Source organism: Pongo pygmaeus, chromosome 1, assembly GCF_028885625.2.
Source record: "Pongo pygmaeus isolate AG05252 chromosome 1, NHGRI_mPonPyg2-v2.0_pri, whole genome shotgun sequence".
Lineage (NCBI taxonomy): Eukaryota > Metazoa > Chordata > Mammalia > Primates > Hominidae > Pongo > Pongo pygmaeus.
Genome location: NC_072373.2, coordinates 121,309,583 through 121,332,016, shown reverse-complemented (window position 1 = coordinate 121,332,016; position 22,434 = coordinate 121,309,583). Strand labels below are relative to the sequence as shown.

General features: G+C 37.2%; 1 protein-coding gene across 2 annotated transcripts in view; it reads right to left on the bottom strand.

Moving 5' to 3' along the window:
• The window catches only part of LOC129012667 (mitochondrial adenyl nucleotide antiporter SLC25A24-like), a 75,872-nt gene extending 53,762 nt beyond the window's left edge, over positions 1 to 22,110 (bottom strand). The window contains exons 1-4 of one of the 2 annotated variants that reach the window (XM_054448588.1): positions 21,454 to 22,110; positions 12,557 to 12,683; positions 6,781 to 6,868; positions 124 to 235 (exon numbers count right to left, since the gene is read on the bottom strand). In XM_054448588.1, the coding sequence (XP_054304563.1) occupies positions 124 to 235; positions 6,781 to 6,868; positions 12,557 to 12,683; positions 21,454 to 22,017 (891 nt within the window). In that variant the 5' untranslated portion in view covers positions 22,018 to 22,110. The remainder of the gene's footprint in view (positions 1 to 123; positions 236 to 6,780; positions 6,869 to 12,556; positions 12,684 to 21,453) is intronic. The other variant, XM_054448591.1, reaches the window with a different exon arrangement.
• Between the last annotated feature and the right edge of the window lie 324 nt (positions 22,111 to 22,434).

The window sequence follows — 22,434 nt, the reverse complement described above, 5'->3', positions numbered from 1 at the left end:
ATTAGGGGGGAAATATTGTAACTTTAGCCCCTGAGGCTGCAAGTATTGTAGGGGTTATATTATCATAACAGCTATGACATTTAGAGCAAAATAAAAACAAAGTAAAATACAAAGTAATCTTACAGTAGAACGCTTCCAGAAATGAATAATTTCAGTGATATTTGTTGCAGGATGTAGTAAAAAGTAGTACTTCCATTCATCCCAGTCTACTGTCATTGATCCATCACTATCCATGCTGAAATTTAAAAAAAAGAAAATAGTACTTGTAACATTTATATCAAAGTTAGTACCACTATAAAAATAAATACTTCTTAAATATTTATTGTTGGAGCCACTCCTTTGGACTTTGTGAAATGACTGTATTTTCATATTGTTATTTAAGTGGACTTTATTTATTTATTTTTTTTATTTGTTTATTTATTTATTTTTTTACTTTATTTTTTTTCTTTTATTATTATTATTATTATTATTATACTTTAGGTTTTATGGTACATGTGCACAATGTGCAGGTAAGTTACATATGTATACATGTGCCATGCTGGTGCGCTGCACCCACCAACTCGTCATCTAGCATTAGGTATATCTCCCAATGCTATCCCTCCCCCCTCCCCCCACCCCACAACAGTCCCCAGAGTGTGATGTTCCCCTTCCTGTGTCCATGTGTTCTCATTGTTCAATTCCCACCTATGAGTGAGAATATGCAGTGTTTGGTTTTTTGTTCTTGCGATAGTTTACTGAGAATGATGATTTCCAATTTCATCCATGTCCCTACAAAGGACGTGAACTCATCATTTTTTATGGCTGCATAGTATTCCATGGTGTATATGTGCCACATTTTCTTAATCCAGTCTATCATTGTTGGACATTTGGGTTGGTTCCAAGTCTTTGCTATTGTGAATAATGCCGCAATAAACATACGTGTGCATGTGTCTTTATAGCAGCATGATTTATAGACCTTTGGGTATATACCCAGTAATGGGATGGCTGGGTCGAATGGAATTTCTAGTTCTAGATCCCTGAGGAATCGCCACACTGACTTCCACAAGGGTTGAACTAGTTTACAGTCCCACCAACAGTGTAAAAGTGTTCCTATTTCTCCACATCCTCTCCAGCACCTGTTGTTTCCTGACTTTTTAATGATTGCCATTCTAACTGGTGTGAGATGGTATCTCATTGTGGTTTTGATTTGCATTTCTCTGATGGCCAGTGATGGTGAGCATTTTTTCATGTGTTTTTTGGCTGCATAAATGTCTTCTTTTATTTTTTAAGTAGTTTCAGATTTTCAGAAAAATAGAGATGATAACACAGAGAGTCCCATATGTCCCCACACTCAGTTTACCCATTGGTAACATTTTACATTATTATTGTTATAATTAATGAACCAATATTGCTACATTATTATTCACTAAAGTCCATACTTTATTCAGTTTCTTAGTTTTTAACTAATGTCCTCTTTTTGTTTTAGGATCCCAGCTGAAATGGCACATTCTATTTGTCATCACATCTCCTTAGGCTCCTCTTGGCTATGATAGTTTCTCTTTCCCTGTTTTTGATAACCTTGATAGCTTCAAGGAGTGCTGATCAGGTAATTGGCAGAATGCCCCTCTAGTGGAATTTATGCCATATTGCTTTTTAATTATTTACTTGTATGTATTTCTCCCATATTTTCCTATGATGTTTTGAAGGGAAAGACCAAGTCATCTGTGTATCTCCAACACTTAGCATTCAATAAATATCCGTTGAATGAATGAATAAATGGGTGAAAAGTGAATAAAACTGATTGAAGGGTAATTTTATATCTTTTGGCTCTTCAAATATTATTTTTACTTCTTATCCTCTTCTCCCTATTTATACCTTTTTAATCAAGTTTAAAACAACCTTTTATTTATGAATTTAAAGAGAAGACTCACTTTTTACCATGGAAAATTTAGGATTTACTCAATTTTTAAGCCTCTCAATTTTTTAAAAAAAGCATCAGAAGTTGTTTCATTGTGTCTGACTAAAAGGTGGAATTAGTGAAATGCTTTTTAAGTAGCATTCTTGCAAATACAAATTCTAAAAAACAAATTCCATCCTGCCAACAAAAAGATTAGTACAATTTCCAGTTCTAGCCAAGACAAAATAGTGGCTATAGAACTTAGATTGCCACTGTAAACCAATCTGAAACTGGACACAATATATGAAAAAACTGTTTTCAGGCATTGGTCTACAAACAGGACAGGGTTGTGATGCTTGAGAAGGAAACCGAGAAGTTGAGCTCTCCACTGATTCTCGTTTCCGGCTGGGGACACTCCAAATTGTAGCATAGACAAGTAGGAGCCTAAATAAAGAACGGGTGGGTAGAATAAACAAAGATTGGAGTTCAGGGCTGCTGAGAGGGCAGGATTTTCAGGTCAAATTTTAGACAGTGTTCCAGAAACTATACTGGTAACCTTGAATCTTTGGCCGAATACTAAGCTACACTTGACTCCATCAGCCTCACAAAAATAGCTGCTGGAGGACTGTGAGTTTATAGAAATTCAGTAGCTGAGCAATACTGGAGTTCAAAAAAGAAAGCAAAGATGGAAGTGAGGGCAAGAAACATTACATACAGGAGGAACTGAAAAAAGCAACCACTGACATCAGAGTCAGCTCTTGATAGCAGACACCTTTTTTTTTTTTTTTTTTTTGAGACAGAGTTTGGCTCTTGTCGCCAAGCCCAAGCTGGAGTACAGTGGCACAATCTAGGCTCACTGTAACCTCCACCTCACAGGTTCAAGAGAGTCTCCTGCCTCAGCCTCCTGAGTAGCTGAGATTACAGGCACCCGCCACCACACCCAGCTAATTTTTGTATTTTTAGTAGAGGCAGGGTTTCACCATTTTGGCCAGGCTGGTTTCGAACTCCTGACCTCAGGTAATCTACCTGCCTCGGCCTCCCAAAGTGCTGGGATTACAGGCGTGAGCCACTGTGCCTGGCCAATAGTAGACATCTTTAGTGACAACTTCAAAGTGCTGAAAGAAAAAAAAACTCAACCTAGAATGCAATTGCAATAAAAATAACCTTCAAAAATGAAGGTGATATAAAGACATTTTCAGGTAAACTAAATATTCCCTACAAAATTCACCTGTGGGCAATGTGCACCGCTTCAATCTGCTTTGCCTTATGACACTACATTGTAATCATCTGGAGTTATCTACTAGCCTGAAACCCTCAAGTAGGGACTCTGGCTTGTTCACAACTGCATCTTTTGTAGCTGGAGCTATGACTGACATTTATAAAAGTTCTATAAATAAATTTTGAATAAATCATTGCAATCAGTAATTCATAATTTATCTTAGAGTATGATTCAGCAGGGTATTTCCAATTTTCCAAAAACAGTATAGCAACATATAAGTTTGTGAGTAGTGGCTTATAAAATACCACTTGCCATATCAATGAAAAAAATCCATAGATTGACAACACTCCCAAGTTTTTATCAAACTTGTCCTGTTATTTCTTTTTTTAAAAAAGTTTTTTTTATTTTTAAGAAAGCTTATTTCTTGTTTAATTACTTATGAATACAGAACATATTCTGTATGATTCTAGTTCTTTATTAAAATCTTTTGCATTTCTTTTATGACCCAATGTATGGGCAATTCTTATAAATGTCCTATGTGTGCTTTAGGAAACACATATTCTTCAGTTTTTGAGTGCAATATTCTATGTATGTTTGCTAGGTAAACGTTAGTGATGGTATTGCTATATTTAATCTTTAATGGTATTTTCCATCTGCTTGTTCTATTAAATGCTGAGAAATCTGAGTTAAACTCTCTTACTATAATCATTGACTACTTATCTATTCTTTCTTGTACTTTCAATAATTCTTGATTTATAAATTTGGGCTATATTATTAAATATATACAAATTTAGAATTCTATCTTCTGGGTAAATAAAATCCCTAATCATTATAAAATGCTCCTTTTATTTTTATAACGTTTTGCTTTCTCCATCCTTTTTCTTCTAACACTTCCATTTACTTAAAAATATACCTCTTGTAACAGTATGTAATTAGATTTTGTCCACAGCAACAGCCAAAACCAGATTTACACTGTCAAAGACTTAAAATATTCTGTCAGATGTAAGATACAGATTAACAGGATATATTTCATGTTAAGACATAAAAGATAGAACCATAAAACAAGCAAGAAATAAGAAACTATAAGGAATTATCAAACATATTTGAAAAAGAACCAAATGACATAAACTTCTATAAATAAAAAATTGTTAATAAACTCAATCGAATGGTTAAGTGAAGAAAAGAGATAGATGAAGAGAGGAATTGAAGATATATTTGAAGGACTTACCCAGAACGCTGCACAGAAAAAGAAGAAAGAAAATATGAAAAAAGACAAAGAAAATGAAGGGAAAGCTGTATTTTAAAATATAAAGATTGAGAATTTTCCAAAACTGTTATAAGACATGAACATAGTTTCAAGAAGTACAACATTAATATTGAGGAAGTAAAATAAATAAAAAGAAAGCAAGACAGGCCTACTCACTAGATAAAAAGCTACAGAACCCAAAAGACAAAAAGAAGATCATAAGAGAACACAGAGAGAAGAGACAAATCCCTACCAAGGATCAATATAAAGACTAGCCCAATCTTCCATCTAATAGTGCAGTCTAAAAGCAGCAGAATAATATCTCAAAGTTCTGAGAAAAAATAATTGTCAAACTAAAACTGTGTATCTAGCAAAACTCTTTTCCCAGAACAAAAGTGAAATAGACATGCTTTCAGATGCTCAACAACTGAGAGTTAAGTACCAATACATTTCCACTAAAAGAATTTCCAGAGGATGTAGTTCATGAAGAAAAATTATCCTGGATGAGTAGTGTGGGACGCAAGGAAGAATGGTGAGTAAATAAGATGCTAAATATAAAAACATCAATCAAATTTTCTGTATAAAATAACAATTACAATATCTATTCAGTTTAAAAAGAAAACAAAACAGCATATAAATTAGGAGAGGAGTAACTGGAGCTAAAAGTGTTCTAAACTTTATTGTTTGAAGAAGGTATAAAGATTTTGTTTAACTTCAGCCTTTAAATCAAACTTGCATAGTAAAATTTTAAGCCTAACTGCTAACAAAGTATATAAATCCAAACCACTAAAAAAAGAATAAGAAAAAAGATGAGAAAAATTTTATAGAAAAGAAAGGAAAAAGAGAACCTTATAAATACTGTAAATCAGTATTACAATCAATCCAATTTCATTCAATCTCTTACAGAGAATATAAAAAGAGACTATTCCACAATTCATTCCATGAGGTCATTGTAATCTAAGAAACAAAATCAGATTAGGACAGTAGAGAAAGAAAAGAACAAGACAATTTCAGCCATGAACATAAATGTAAAAACTATGAGTGAAATTTTAGCAAATCAAATCCACCACAATATTTTTAAGTTGTGTTCATCCTAAGAATGTAAGGATGAATCAACAAAGAGAAAAATCTGTAAGTTAATTCACATTAACAGATTAAAGAAAGATATATATGATCATCTCACAAATCTAAACCCATTTGTAATTTTTAAAAGTCTCTTGACAAAACAGAAGTGAACTTTCTTAACATGACAGATAATAAACCGCTTTTAATGGTAAAATATTAGAAGTATTCCCTTTAAGATCAGGAAAAAGAGTGCCCGTCACTACCAAATATTTTTATTCAATATCATTACAGCAAGAATAGAAAAACTAATTAATCAAAGGTCTAAGGATTGGAAAGAGAGAAATAAAACCACCAGAATTCAAAGTATTATCTTTCAAGTAGTATCTTACATGGTAATTATAGCTTCTGTCTCCTCCACTTCCCCACACCACAATTTATCTGGTTCTTCTCAAGCTATAAACACATCTTGCATCCTTGTTAAAAACTGGAAGATCACAGCTTGAGGCTGTTTAAAGTCACAGATATCATCAAACATGTCATTCTAACCCAGTCAGAATCTAGTCTATGCAGAGGGCATATCAAGCACTAGACACTTGGCAGCATTATGGGCAAATCCAAACTGTTGTAATTTAAGGAATGAGCTAGCTGAAAGAGGGTTTGAAAAACCCATCTACCACCTCCAGAGGATCCTAGAGTTAACCAAAGTGCTCACTTTAGAGTTCTGACTCTCAAGCCCAAGGAAGTTTGAGAACCAGCATACTACTATCAAGCTTTTGCGCTTCACAGGGACAAGAGACAATGGCAGATTAAGAGTGAGTAAAAGGATCCAGACAACATAAGGTTTTCTCTTCATCTCCACCTTCCTCTACTTCCCCCTCCCTCCTGATCTTTTAAAATTTCTCCTTAGAATAAATTGTCTCTGTCCCTTTATATAAAAGCCTAATTGTTTCAAACATGGAATCCCTTCTTCAAAAGAAATCTTCCTGAAAGTTTAAGACATAAAACAAATGAATGCAGAACTGTTTGGTTCAAGCAATAGTTGGAAGCCAGAAACTCATTCTGATCAGTCTCTCCCTCCCTCCTCCCACAAATACACAGAGGGCTCCCTTAAGAACAGTTTGAAAAATCATTACACTAGTAGTATGTGTGATTTCATTTGGTTTCTGCTGCTTAAATGGTCAACCTAGGGAATGACTTTGCAAGTTGCTCTTAAAGGGATAGATTTCAAGTAAGATAGAATTGAGCAAATACACAAGCAGGTTTGTTTACCAAGTTATAGAATAAGGGGTAAAATGCCACATTTATAGCAATTAGTTCCTAACATCAAGTATAAAACACAAGAAAAAGTTATTAAAACTAAAGACAAGGACTGACCTGCTCAGAATTGTTTTTGCCTGGACTTCAGAAATATGCATACCCAGAGATTTCAAAGCAGCAATTATTTCTGAAGCATCTATTACTCCTTTAAAAATGAAAAAATGTCAAGTTAAAGTATCTGAAAAGACAATAAGGCATAATATACTTAGAATATAAAAGGCTTTAAAGGCCCATATGTTTTTGACCTATAATCCCATATCCACAGGTCAAAGCCTAACAAACTTTTTGGAAAATTGGTACCAAAGTTCAAATGGTGGCAAAATCTACCTTAAACAGATATTAGGTTAATTTTAGTCAATTACTTATCTAATTTAGTGTGAATATTCATGTTTCACTGCAAAAGTATTCATGCTTATAACTGCATGGTAGTGCCCCATAGTCCCTTGGAGTATTATATATCATATATGTACTGCACTACTTTTCTAAAATCCAAATTTTAAATTTCAAACCACATTTTGCCCCAGACGTTTCTAAATGGGATTGTAGGTCTATAAGAGATTCTTGACTATTATACCTACTTAGAAAGAATTGAAAAAGTCAATTCTGAAGATTTGATCTATGGGCCTGAAAATAAGGCCAGTCAATGTTTTATAAGATAAGCTTTAAAAGAAACAATTTACTTAAAATACAACACCAAACTCTTTTAACACATCGTATACTATGTTAAATAACTCAAATCAGTGAATATATTTAATATAAGCCTACTATGCATTTCACTCACAATGTTGGATGCTGTGAAGGGAAAATTAAATATTCCATATTCTCCTCAAACTCTAAAACACAAATCTAATCCTATCACTCACCAAGTCCAAAGAAACTTTGATTCCTCCCTTGTGTAAAGCAAGTAGTTGAGTATATCCAAAATTTTTAAATATAAGAACAATGTTTTAATGTAAAAATAAATTAACTTTAGTGTCTCCTAGTTGAAAAATACATAATGTCAAAAAGTTACTATAAATTTAGTCACACTTTTAATTTGTATTTATGAACTATAGCTGTCTATGCATACCTTTACCCACACGTATATGTATAAGATATTACTTATTTGGCCAATAGACAAAGCCCATTATTCATCTATAGAACCTCAGACTCTTTGCAATGACTCAAAGGCCTCCAGTATTTCAAGCTCCACAGAATGTAGTTTACTGGTCTATTACTCAATCTAGAAATCAAAGTTTCTTCAATAGGGGAGGCAGGATCCTCTGCCTTATATACCATTATAATCTTCAAATACTATACTCTTCAATTCAATTTAATAATTTTTAAAATTTGAAAACCTACTATGCAAATCACTATGCTACATGTGAAGGAATCCAAAAATTAATAAACACCCCAAAGGAGTTTACCAGTTTGTATAGATGCACCAATTACTTTAAAAATAATTACTGCTCAATGTTTGTTAATGGAAGAGCTATGAATAAACTGCAATGGAAGGGTAAATAAAGGAGTAAATAAGAGTCACAAATGAGGTACTATAAAGGATAAACAAGAAACCACCAAAGAAACAAAAACGATTTTAATAATAGGTGCAGTATGAGCAAGGTACACATATTTATTTAACTAAGATGTATTGCAAACTTACATATGGTATTAGAAACCAGGATAGTAGGTACCTGCAGAGGAGGGATAGTGATTTGGAGCAGGTAAAAAAGGAATGTTTCTGAGATGCTTGTAATAATCTACTTCTTAGTCTAGATGCTATTTTAATGCTGCATGTTTGCCTTGTGAAAATTCATGGGGCTTACATTTGTAATTTATTTATGTATTTTGCAGTATATGTTATATATCAATGAAATCTTCCAAAAAGTAGTAAGTCAGGGCCAAACTGAAAACGTCATTTAATCAGCTCTGACCTTGTCTGGTAATTTCCCAACTATGCCTTTGTTCAAGCTATTGTCTCCGCTCAAGAAACACTTTCTTTTCATTTCTGTTTATATATTAACCAAGTACAAATCTTAATTGTGCCTGGACACAATTAAGTTCTTCTTGTATCACTTTTATAGCAATGATCATAGTCTACCTTGTATATAGCTATGTACATCTTTTATTATTCCACCCAAAACTGTGTTTCTGAAGACTTTTGTTAACACAGTTCCTAGTGCACTAGCTCATATATAATGCTCAAATACTGTTTGCTTAATTGACTAAAATATATAACGTAATCCTTACCTAAAAGAACCTAGAATTCAGGCAAATATGTAGAAAAAAATTAGGTAATCCAATCCAGAACATAATCAAGGTCTATGGGCTTAAAGGGACATTTAGTGTTGTCTTTAATTATATGCAGTAAGCTTTCACTGAGAAGATGGAATTGAAATGAATTGAATGGAATAACAGTATTTAGATAGATGGAGAGGGGGACTGCAACCATTTCAACAATGTAATTCCAGGGAGAAACGCAAAATATTCTATTCCTGTACCAGTGATCTATTGCTAAGTTACAAACCACCCCAAAATTTAGTGGTTTACAAAGAATATATTTAGTTATGAATATGCAATCTGAGTTTGGTTCAACTTGTTGGTTCAGTTGGTTCGTTCTTCTTCTGGTCTTGTCTTGGTCATTCATGTAAATTTAATCAACTATTGGTTCAACTGCAGCTGGCCAAGATTACTTCAATCACATGTCTGCCACCTCAGATGAGAATATAGAGCAGTTAAGGACTAACTGGGTAGCTCTCTCCATGTGACCTCTCCAGCTGGGTAGCTATGATAGCAGCAGGAGGCAGACAAATTCCCAGGCAGAAAGGGGCAAGTCCCCGGTGAAACCCAACCGTCAAACCAAAGACAGCCTAAAGTCTGAAAACTTAGCTACCAGAGTCCATGACTGAAGCGAGAACTTCCTCAATGCCTTGTAGCCAATGAAATGGTAATTTTTCCAGGCCTGCCCATGGACAAATTAGCATGCACTCCCCCATTTGGAGCCCATACAAACCCTGGACTCAGCTGCACATTATACTACCCACTTTCAGGCCCACTCTCACACAGAGGGCCACCCGCTCTCGAGTCCCCTCTCTGCTGAGAGCTTTCCTCCTGTCACTCAATAAAATTCTGCCCTGCCTTGCTGACTCTCCAATGTCCATGTAAACTCATACTTCTTGGTTACAGGACAAGAACCCAGAGCCTGCCAAACGGCAGGAGCAAAAAGGGCTATAACATATTCCTGGCCAGCTCTCCGAGCTATAGGCAGTGACATGCTCCCATTTGCTGGACTATGGGAATGAAGAGCAACAACCCTTCTGGGGGCCCAGACCTCAGAATTCCCCAAGCCAGAGCTATAACATAGTAACCCTCCTGCCCAGCAATGGGCTGCCACCCCACGTGATGGGAAGCAGCAGCGGCAGGGCTAGGCCAGCCCAGGAGCCATGGCTGGAGCGGGGTGGTGGGACCAAACAAGCTGTGACAGGCCCCCATTTGCCAAAGTGGGTGGATTGCAGGAACAAATGAGCTGTAACACAAACAAGCTGTAATGTTTCCTGGGGTGCTCAGTGCTCAGTACTCCCAGAGCAAAAGGCTGTAACACCTCTTGAGGCTCTGCGGTTGCTGTCATCTCTGAGTTGTCAAGTGCTACTGCATCCCCCTCATCCAGACACTGGTGCCCAAGGTGGAAGCCATTCAAGGCAGCATGCCTGGACTAGTCATGGGCTAAGTGCAGAGCCAGCAAGTGTGGGATCCAGGCCAGCAGCACAAGCTGAATGCAGCCTGCCAGCCCAAGTGGGCAGAGCAAGCCCAGTGGGCACAAGCAAATTGGGCAAAGGTGCCATCAGACACAAAGGTTTCCAGCTGATGAAGAAGCACCAAAAGAGTCCTATGTCAGCTAGGCTTTTTTTCTGGTGGTTTACAGTGCTCAAGAGACAGCACTCAAGAAGACACGCCCCAATGTACAAGTACTTATATCAAGATTTGCTTATGTTCCAATGGCTAAAGCAAGCTAAATGGCCAAGCCCAGGTCAGTATGGCACACGGCAACATAAGGGCATGAATCCTGAGAGGTGTGGTTCATTGGGATATCTAATGTAAGCAAAATTATTAGCATTCCTAAGCTTTAGAGTTCTCAACTATAAAACATAGCTGCTGTGATGATTGTGTGAGATAAAAATAAGATGTAGAAGGTAAAATAGGTAGAACAAATATGACAAGTAGGAGATTCCAGTAAATGTTATTTCCTTTCCCACCATTTCCTCAATCCCCAAAAAGCTCTATCCAAAAAAGGACCTTAATGATGAAATTACATTTAATAATTACTTCATTCACATATCTGCAACAGCATTCCATGGACATTTTGGCTGAACAGAACAGGGGCTCAGAAAGTAATCACCAATCACTTTCTTGGTGATTAATATGGTTTGGTTTGTGTCCCCACCCAAATCTCACCTTGAATTGTAATAATCCCCACGTGTCAAGGGCAGGGCCAGATGATGACAATTGAATCATGAGGGCAGTTTCTCCCATACTGTTCTCATGGTAGTGAATAAGTCTCATGAGATCTGATGGTTTTATAAATGGGAGTTCCCCTGCACACGCTCTCCTGCCTGCCACCATGTAAGATGTGACTTTGCCCCTCATTCGCCTTCAGCCATGATTGTGAGGCCTCCTCAGCCATGTGGAACTGTGAGTCCATTAAACCTCTTTCCTTTATAAATTATCTACTCTCAAGTATGTCTTTATTAGCAGCATAAGAACAGATTAATACAGTGACAGAAGTTAACCAGGTCAGTTCACATGGGGCCTTGCATCCTTCTAACTAGTGAATTTGACAGTACAGCCCACATGCATCCACTTGCCTCTACTATTGGCATAAGGCCTGGAAATCCTTCTAGGCAATTGGGCAGGGGGCAGTAAAAATGAATCTTCTCCCATCCTGGCTAATACAGTGAAACCCCGTCTCTACTAAAAATACAAAAAATTAGCCAGGCGTGGTGGCGGGCGCCTGTAGTCCCAACTACTTGGGAGGCTGAGGCAGGAGAATGACACGAACCCGGGAGGCAGAGCTCGTAGTGAGCCGTGCCACTGCACTCCAGCCTGAGCAACAGAGCGAGACTCCATCTCAAAAAAAAAGAAAAAAAAATGAATCTTCTCTACTACTAATGTTTAACACATATAAATATGTGATGAACTGGGAGAGTCCCAAGAGGAACAATAATGCCTGAAAGGACCAGAGGGAGGAATATTAAATAAACTGAAAATGCTTACAATATAAAATTAAAAGAAAAAAGGAAGACACCAAACTATACATACAGTGTGACTGCAATCACATTTAAAGAGAAAGGGAGGCAGAAAGAAACAGAGAAAAAAGTCTAGAAGGAAACATTAAAATGTATCAAAATGTTAAAACTGATCTCTAGATAGCAGTGTTACAAGTAACTTTTACTTTCTTTCCAGATCCTTTTGTGTTTTCTAACTTTCCTGCAACCAATACATTTTTATAATCATCACAAAAATAGCAAATGTCATTTTTTAATTACCATAATACTTTTAGCTCATATATTGCAGAAAAAATGGAAAGTCCTACTCACTAAGCAAAGAAATTTTAAATTTAGAAGTCACAGGCTTCTCAAAAATTATTTTATTAAAAAGATGGTAACCACATAGGAATTATAGTACTAATAAATATAGTTTATGTATTATTCTTAGAAATTTAAAAATCAGTGCTGAACAACTAGTAGAAATAATCAAATCTTTGATATTAAGAGTAAATTAAAGGCTATTAAAAGTGCCCTTTAGACTGACAGTTATATTCATATTAAGTTAACTGTAGTTGTAAAAACACACATACCATCATTATTTTTATCCAGACTATTAAATGCCAGCCTCATTTTCTTCTCATGGTCTTGAAGATACTGCATAAATTCTCCAAAGTCCAATCCTAAATCATCGTTGGTATCTCCAGACTTAAAAATTATCTACAAAAGAAGAAGAAACTCATTGCACAGATGTATCATAAGTAAAGCCACTATATCATGTTAACATGTACACATTTCACTCATACTAATTATGATTTCCATTAGCATCCATTATCCTAGCTTTTCAGTCACAGCTACAGGCTAAGTATATTAAGTGATTTTTAAATTGTGCAATAGTAGATTAAGCAGCCACAATGTCATTTCATATAATTATAAATTTTATTAGTAAGTATTTACCTGAGGTAAACTATTAATGCCAAGTACCTGAAAGGGATAATGACACTTAGATACATAGCCTTTGCCATTGGAGACCTGAAAAATCTGTTAACTGAGAAAAAAAAATGTAGAATTCTAGCATGTCCCTCAGCATAATGGTTTGAGACTTAGCCTTATAAAGTGAGAGTTTATGTTCGAGTCCCACTGGAGCCTTATGCTTTTTTAAATAAAAAATTAATAATATTTTTAATGCACATCATATATATTTTCAGTAAACTTCTACCTCTAGACCATGTCTTTTTTATCTTCGGACCATCAATACCTAGCACAAAGTATGGCATATATAAGCCCTTAATACATTTTAATTGAATTAAAAAATAAATACTGTAAGCAACTGCCACTGTCTGACTAGGTGAGGTGCTAGGGATTAAAAGACAAGAAGATACAGTCTCTGCCCTGAAGGAAGTTACAGACCAGTAGAAACCATTCATATAACCAAAGACAATGTGTTAGCTGACATAAGGGAATGTATTCAAGGTACAGTGAGGTTTGGGGAGATTCAGGAGCGCCTTCACAGAGGAAGAGTGCTTGAGCTGAGACTTGTAAAGAATAATAGCTGGACAAATAAATGGGACAGGATGTTCCAGGAATATGTGACAGTGTTTGCAAAGAGACAGAATATATGCTAATTAGAAAAACATAATAATAGTGATAATAGTAACAGCTAATATTTATTGAGCACTTCTAAGCATTTTATATGAATGAATGAAATTTAATCACCATAACAATCCTTTTTCCGATTTGCTAAGGAGAAAATACAAGGGAAAAATGTAGAAGATAAGGCAGGCAAGGGAGAGACCATGAAAGGATTTCATGCCACAAAAAGGATTTCAAATTAATTCTGCAGGAATTTCCCAATGACTGGAGTACATATGGTGCATATGTGAAAATAGTTAAATAACACTAAATTACAGTGTGAGGAAATTATTCCTGTTCCAATTTTCTTTCAATCTTCTGATTACATCATGGAGAACATATCAATTTTGTGCTAAAATGCCTCAATATTGGCAACTTCTTACAGAAAAAATCAGAGTATAAGCCTCAGGCTCACCTTCATCAGACAATACAGACAATTCCCAACTTAAAACAGTTTGCTTACAATTTCTCAACTTTACAATGGGTTTCTTAGAGTATTAAATACATTTTGACTTACAATATTTTTAACTTATGATGGGTTTCTCAGGACATAACCCCATTGTAAGTTGAGGAGCATCTGTATAATAATTAGCCAGAATTTAATAATACTAATTTGTTTTCAATTTGTTTATTTTATGCTTACTTGTAATCTACTCATTTTCCATTTATGGCAATGATAAGTTTTTATTTTAAAATAAATTTCTTAAGCGTAACATCAGCAAAATGGTGGAATAGGAAATCTCATGCTCCACTTGCCCTCATAGAAAGTTCAACTAGGAACTATACACGGACCAGAACATCTTTTCGTAAGCTCCAATACTTGCAAACAAGCCTGAGATGTCTGTGTGAGCCAAAGAACTGAATGAAAACTGAATAGAAGAATAAGAAGACTTGTCTTACTTTGACCACACCACTAGCCTCTCCCCAAGTCAACACAACACTAGACAAATGATTTCTCTGGGCCCAGGGTTTCTACAGGGGAAAAGAGGACCAGAAACAGTCATCCAGCTTCCCTAGCATTTTGAGATTCTTCTCAGGAAGCCCAATCCAGTCTCATCTCACAGACAACAGTAAGGAAAATGGCATGGTTTGACCACTGGAGTCAGGTAGAAACAAAGAAAGGAGGCAGAAGTCATGGCACCAGCACCATGAATCTTGGTGATAACTCTGTGTTCCTGCCAGCTGTGACACCCAATCAAAGATACCAGTGAAGTTCATAGCCCACAGTGCTAAGCTAGTCACCTTCAGAAACACAGCAGGAACTAACTTGGGTCCCAAGACAGCTAGTCTTTCTTCCCAGCCTCAGAGGCTCCCAGTGACCCCAACCAGGCAGGGAGATGCCTACCTCTACCCATTTCAAAGAAGCAAAGGGACACGACCAGCTTGACTACATAAGTCAAGCAGCAGCCATACGCTACCAAAAGCCCATCCCATGGATTCACCCTTACAGGGAAATAATCCTCAATCATGCATTTCTAAGGAGCATTGCCCCTAGTCCCACCTATCACGAGCAGCAACTCTGCTTAAACTCAGAGCCCAGCTTACGGTCTTGCCCAACTAAAGAACCCAAATAGTGAAATTGTTCATTAAAAAAATACACTGTGACTGGCCTGACCAGAAGCCATCACAGTACTGCCTGATAGCAGAGCTCAGCCAGTGGTCTCATCAGATAGTGCAGCCCAGCCAGTATCTGATACCAGATGTTGATATCAGATGACATCAGAGCAAAGGCAGCATCTCAGCCAACTAAAGAACCCACAACAAGTTCCGCCTGCCAGTGGTGATCACCAGCTGGTCCTTCCAGAATCACAGGCTGGACTAAATAGTGAAGCTTTATCCCTGCCTCAAAACAACTTTAAAGGACAGAAGGAGGCTGTCTTGCAAATATGCAGATAACAATACAAGAACACAAGGATTACAAAAAATCAAGGAATCATAACACCTCCAAAAGAAAGTAATAAAGTGCCAATGATAGACCCCAAAGAAAAGGAGATCTATGAAATTACTGACAAAGAATTCAAAATAATCCTCTAAAAGATCAACACAAGAGTATACAAATATAACATTTAATGACATTTGGCAAAACAATACACAAAGTAAGAAGCTCAACGATGAAATAAAAACATTAAAAAGAATCAAGTAGAAATCCTAGAAATGAAGAATACAATGACTGGACTGAAAAATTCAGTAAAAATTATAAACCACAGATGCGATCTTTCTTCTGATAGAATCAATGGGCCAAAAAACAGAAAATTTGAAATTATCCAGTCAGAGGAACAAAAAAACAAAAGACTGAAAAAGAATGAAGAAAACCTACAGCAACTATGGGATACCATCAAAAGATCAAATCTGGCCAGGTGTGGTGGCTCACACCTGTAATCCCAGCACTTTGGGAGGCCAAGGCAGGTGGATCACGAGGTCAGGAGATTGAGACCATCCTGGCTACCACGGTAAAACCCTGTCTCTACTAAAAGTACAAAAAAATTAGTTGGGCATGGAGGTGGGTGCCTGTAGTCCCAGCTACTTGGGAGGCTGAGGCAGGAGTTTGCAGTGAGCCGAGATCGCAACACTGCACTCCAGTATGGGTGACAGAGCGAGACTCCGTCTCAAAAAAAAAAAAATAAATAAAACCTTTGCATAATAGGATAAAGGGCAAGAGGGCAAGAACACATATTTAAAGATACATTGGCTAAAGACTTCCCTAATTGGTTATAGATGCCAACATCCAGGTATAGGAAACACAGAGATGTTCAATCAAATTCAACTCAAAGAAGAGTTCACCAAGACACATAGTAATCAAACCACCAAAAATCAAAGACAAAAAATTCTGAGAGCAGCAAAAGATAAGAAACATATCACGTAAAAAGGAGTGCCAATACAACTATCAGTAGATTTCTCAGCAGAAACCCTACAGGCCAGGAGACAGTGAGATGATACATTCAAAGTGCTAAAGAAAATAACTGCCAACCAAGAATACTTTAACTGCAAAATTGTCATTCAGAAATGAGGCATAAAAACTTTCCCAGAAAAAAAGCTAAGGGAGTTCATTATCACGAGACCTGCTTTGCAAGGATTGCTAAAGGGAGTTCTTTAAGCTGAAACAAAAGGCTGGTAATTAATGACATGAAACAAATGAAAGCACTAAGCTAAATGGTATAAGTAACACAGATACATATTTAGAATATTCTGGGAATGCAATGGTGACAAAGAAATTTTATCCCTGGTACAAGGGTTAAAAGAAAACTATTAATAACTGTAGCTAAAATAAATTGTCAAAAGAAACACATTATAAAATGACATAAATTCTGACATCAAAAGCATAAAATATGGGGAAGGGGCCATAAAAGTACTTTCCTATGTACAAAGTTGAGTTGTTGTCAGCCTGAAACAGGCTATTACAAGTATAAGACGCTCTATGTAGGCCTCATGGTAACCACAAATCAAAAATCTTTAGTAGAAGGACAAAACAAAAATAGAAAGCATTCAAAGCGTTCCACTACAGAAAAATATCAAACAATAAAGGAAGATAGCAAGAGAGGGAGAGAGAAACAAAGTACCTACAAAACAAGCAGAAAGCAATTCACAAAATGGTAGTATTAAGTCCTTATCTATCAAAAATTACCTCGAATGTAAATGTATTAAATAACTGAATAGAAAGATATAGAGTGATAAATGGATTTTAAACGTCCTGTTTTTTAAAAAAAATTTTTTTAATCGAATGCTGCGTACAAAAGACTCTTCTTACTTTTAAGGACACACATAATTGAAACTATTTTAGAAAACAAGAGAGCAGGGATAGCTAAACTTATTTAAGACAAAATAGATTTTAAGTCAAAAATTGTAAAAATTGGCAGAATAGAAGAGAGAAATAGTTAGTTCTACAATATTAGTTGGAGAATTCAATACCCCACACTGAATAATGAATAGAATAACCAAACAGAAGATAAGTAAGGAAACAGAGAATTTGAACACCATAAACCATCTAGATCTAACAGGCATATACAGAATATACTATACAACAGGAGAAAAAATACACACTCTTCTCAGTGACACAGAGGACATTCTCCAGAAAAGATCATACTCTAGGTCACAAAACAAGTCTTAATAAATTTTAAAAGACTGAAATCATGTCAAGTATCTTTCTTACCACAGTGGATGAAACCGGAAATCAATGACAAAATGAAAACTGGAAAGTTCATAAATGGGTAGAAATTAAATAACACACTCTTGAAAAACTATGGGTCAAAGAAAAAATAACAAGAAAAATTAGAAAATATCTTTAGACAAATGAAATCAAAAGTACAAGATACCAAAACTTACGAGATATGGCAAAAAGCTGTACTAAGAGAGAAGTTTACAGAGATAAATGCTTACATTAAAAAATAAAAAGAAGAAAGATCTCAAATCAGCAACCTAACTATACAACTTAAGGAACTAAAAAAAAAGAGCAAATTAAATCCAAAACTAGCAGGCAGAAAAAATAAAGATTAGAACAGATATAGATGAAATGAGAAAAGAAATATAATAGAGAAAAACAACTAAATCATAATTAGTTCTTCAAAAAGATCAACAAAATCGGCAAACCTTTAGGTGGATGGACTAAGAAAAAAGAAAGATACAAGACTCAAATTACTAACATCAGAAATAAAAGTGGGGACATAACTACTGATTCTATGGATATAAAAAGGATTATAACAGAGTACTATATACTATATGCCAACAAATTGGTTACCCTAGATGAAATAGAAAATTCCTAGAAACACAAAACCTACCAAGAATAATTATGAAGAAATAGAAAGTCTGAATAGGTCTATAACTAATGAAGAGGTTGAATCAGTAATCAGAATCGCCCAAATGAAAAAAAAAGGCCCAGGATCTGACAGCTTCACTTGTAAATTCTACCATTTAAAAACCAACCCCACTACTTCTCAAACATTCCCAAATAAAATTTTAAAATTTGATTCATCCTATGAGGCCAGCATTACCCCCAATACCAAAGCCATACAAAGACACTACAAGAAAAGTTCAGACCAATATCTCATGAACACTGATACAAGAATCCTCCAAAAAAATGATAGCAAAATGAATTTATTAGAGTAAAAAGGTTATACACCATCCTCAAGTGACATTTATTCCTGGAATACAAGGAGGGTTCAACATTTTTAAAAAATCAATCAGTGTAATACATAACATTAACAGAATGATGGCAAAAAACACAAACATCGCAATTGATGCAGTAAAAGTATTTGACGAAAGTCAACACCCTCTCATGATAAAAGCACTCAACAAACTAGGAATACAAGAAAACTATCCTCAATATGATAAAAATTGTATGTGAAAAACCTGCAATGAACATTACACACATTAGTGAAAGACTAAAAGTTTTTCTCTAACATTAGAAATAGGCAAGTATGCCCACTTTCATCATTTCATTCAACGTAGTACTGGAAGATCTAGTCAGAGCAATTAGGTTAGAAAAAGAAATAGAAGCCATCCAATTTGGAAAGCAAGAAGTAAAATTATCCCTTTTTCAGATGATATGACTTTATATGTAGAAAATCCTAAAGACTCCACCCCCCACCCCCACACACACAAAATGTTAGAATAAACAAATTCAGCAAAGTGGCATAATACAAAAAAATCAGTTGCATTTCTATACCTATACCCTAACAATGATTAATCCAAAAAGGAAATCAAGGAAACAATGCCATTAAAGCGTCAAAAGAATAAAGCACTTAGGAGTTAACCTAACCAAGAAGGTAAAAGACTTATGCAATGAAAACTATAACACATTCTGAAACAAATTAAAGAAAACATTAATAAATGGAAAGATGTCCCACGTTCATGGGCTGGAAGACTTAATATTGTTAAGATGTCTATACTACCCAAAACAATTTACAGATTCAGTGCAATCCCTACCAAAATCCCAATGAAGAATTTGCAGAAGTAGAAAACCCATACTAAAATTCACATGGAATCTCAAGGGACCCCAAATAGCCAAAACAATTCTGAAAAAGAACAAAGCAGGAGGACTCACTTCTTGATTTCAAAACTTACTGCAAAACAAGAGTGATTAAAACAGTGTGCTGCTAACATAAAGACAGACATATACACCAATGGAATAGAATAGAGAGCCAAGAAATGAACCCTTATGCATATGTGGTCAAATAATTTTTAACAACAGTGCAAAGACCATTCAATAGGGGAAAGACAGTTTTTTCAACAAATGAAGCTGGGAAAACTGAATATCTGCATGCAAAAGAATGACATTGAACCCCTAATTAACACCCCATTAAAAATTAATTCAAAATGGATCTATGACCTACATGTAACTCTTAAAATTATAAATGTCTTAGAGAAGACAACACAGGGCAAAATTCTCAACAATGGATTTGGCATTGATTTCTTAGGTATGACATCAAAGGTACAGGCAACCAAAACACGACAAATTGGACTTCATGAAAATTTAAAACTTTGTACATCAAAAGTAAAAAGGAGACTCATAAAATGGAAGTAAACATTTGCAAATCATATATATAATAAGGGGTTCATATACAAACTATATAGAAAACTCCTAAAAATCAACAACAACAAAAAATAACCTAATTTGAAAATGAGCAAAGAACTTGGACATTTCTCCAAGAAATTATACAAATGGCTTTATAATTTCCAAAGAATTTATAATATTTATAAGATTTTGGAATTTGGATTCTTATAAATTTATAAGAATTTGGAAATTATAATTTCCAAAGAAGTTATACAAATGGCTACTAAGCACATGAAAAGATGCCCAGCATCACTAAAGAGGAGTCCAGATGATTTGGACTTCTAGCAACAACCAAAAAAAAAAAAAAAAAATCTCACCGAGAAAGAGCTTCACAGTCTTCAGATATAACTCCTAAAATTCAATAGGAATTATATCTGAAGACTGCTAAGCATTGACGGAGAAGAAATAAAATAATTTTTTTCTCTTGACATTCTGAAACTTCCATCTAAATAGTTTAAAAATAATCAAGTCAAGACTGGCCTAGAGAAGGAATGTATTCCTAAATTAGGTGAGGTTCTAAAACAATCAGCTGAAGTGTAAACCCATGGATCAAGATCTGACTTCCCCTAGACCTTGGTGTGGATGTCAAAAAGAGAATAGCTCTGGGGCTCTTATCTGTGCCTGTCGTTTGGAGACGACCCTGAAGCACGCTGCCCTGGGCAGAGAAACCCCTAAGAAAAGAGATGGTCCTTTACTTCTGCACAAAGGCTAACAGGGCGCCTGACGTTGTGTGCTGGTTCCATAAATGCTGAACGAGTCACCAGAAACAGCATCTCCCCAAAAGCCCCCTGGAGGTCTTTGTCACTAAGGAAAGTGGCTTTTTTTTTTTTTTTTTTGAGACGGAGTTTCGCTCTGTCCCCCAGGATGGAGTGCAGTGGCGCGATCTGGGCTCACTGCAACTTCCGCCTTCCGGGTTCAAGCGATTCTCCTGCCTCAGCCTCCGGAGTAGCTGGGATTACAGGCGCGCGCCACCACACCCGGCTAATTTTTGTATTTGTTTAGTAGAGACCGCGGTTTCACCAAGTTGGCCAGGCTGGTCTCCAACGTCTGACCTCAGGCGATCCACCTGCCTGGGCCTCCCAAAATGCTGAGATTACAGGCGTGAGACACCGCGCCTGGCCGGAAAGTGGCTATTTTAAGAAGATTGAGATTATGTTTCGTGGGGTCGCATTATTCTGCGTGACGAGGCTCACAGAGGAGAACCCCACCCTTACTCCAAAGGCCTTTGAAAGCAGCTCTGGAAAGGGTAGGGTTTGCTTCACCCTCTGCTCAACGTCTCCCCAGGCTGCTTGTGCCACCTTCCGGTCTCACCTCCTCGGAGTTCCGGTCAAACGCGGAGCTCCAGTTTCTCAGCCCCTCCTGGAGCTCAATGATGTCCACCACGCCGTCCCCATTGCGGTCCAGGTCTTCGAAGAGGATCCCGTAGCGTAAGTAGTCATCGTCATCCTGGCAGGCCACCGCCTCCAGCACGAAGTCCTGCACCCAGAGCAGCATGGCTGGGTTCAGAGGCTGCGGGGACCACTCGGCCACCCAGCCAGCACCGCGGCACTCGCCGCCGCCTCCTCGACGCCTGGCTGCACAAGGCGGGGGGTCCTGGCCGTCCGCCAGCTTCTGCAACCGTCTAGCAGAGCCGCCGCAGTTCGGAGCCCACGCGGGCCAAGCCACCCGCGCCTGCGGGCTCTCGGGCGCCACGGAGAGGCGGCGCCACCTTGGGGGACTTCTGGCCGAGGCGCCACGCGACAGTTGAGGCGCCAGATGTGAGTTGAGGTGCCAGACTTGAGTTGAGGTGCCAGACGTGGCGGCGTTGGGTATCCAGGACCCTTGGACGGGTGGTCGACGGGGGAGCCGAGGGACTTTTGGGGAAAGGGAGCGCATTCCCCAGCAGGCTCGAAAGGGCACTCGCGGGTGTAAGATTGTCGCAGTACAGACTCAGTGCCTGCCGGAAGTCACTGCGGCGGGAGATGTGGCATGGAGTGAGCTGCTTGACTTGCTCTTATGCCAGCATCCAGCACTCTAGTGCCACCCTTCCTCCCAGGAGGAACTGCACCTGGGAGTCAGGACCCCGGCGAACCCCAAAAGAGGTCTAAAGAGGGAAGGCCTCCTGAGGAGCCTCTGCCCTGTCCCTGTCTCTGTCTTCCCTCCTTGCCGGCCGAGCCCATGTTGGCAAACCTATTTTGGCCATCCTGGGATTAGACTTTTCATGTTCTTATATAACCTTTTTCCAGTTAACTGGGTTGGGTGCAGAAATACTTCTATCTCTATTAATAAACGAAAAATAAAAATAAATAATAA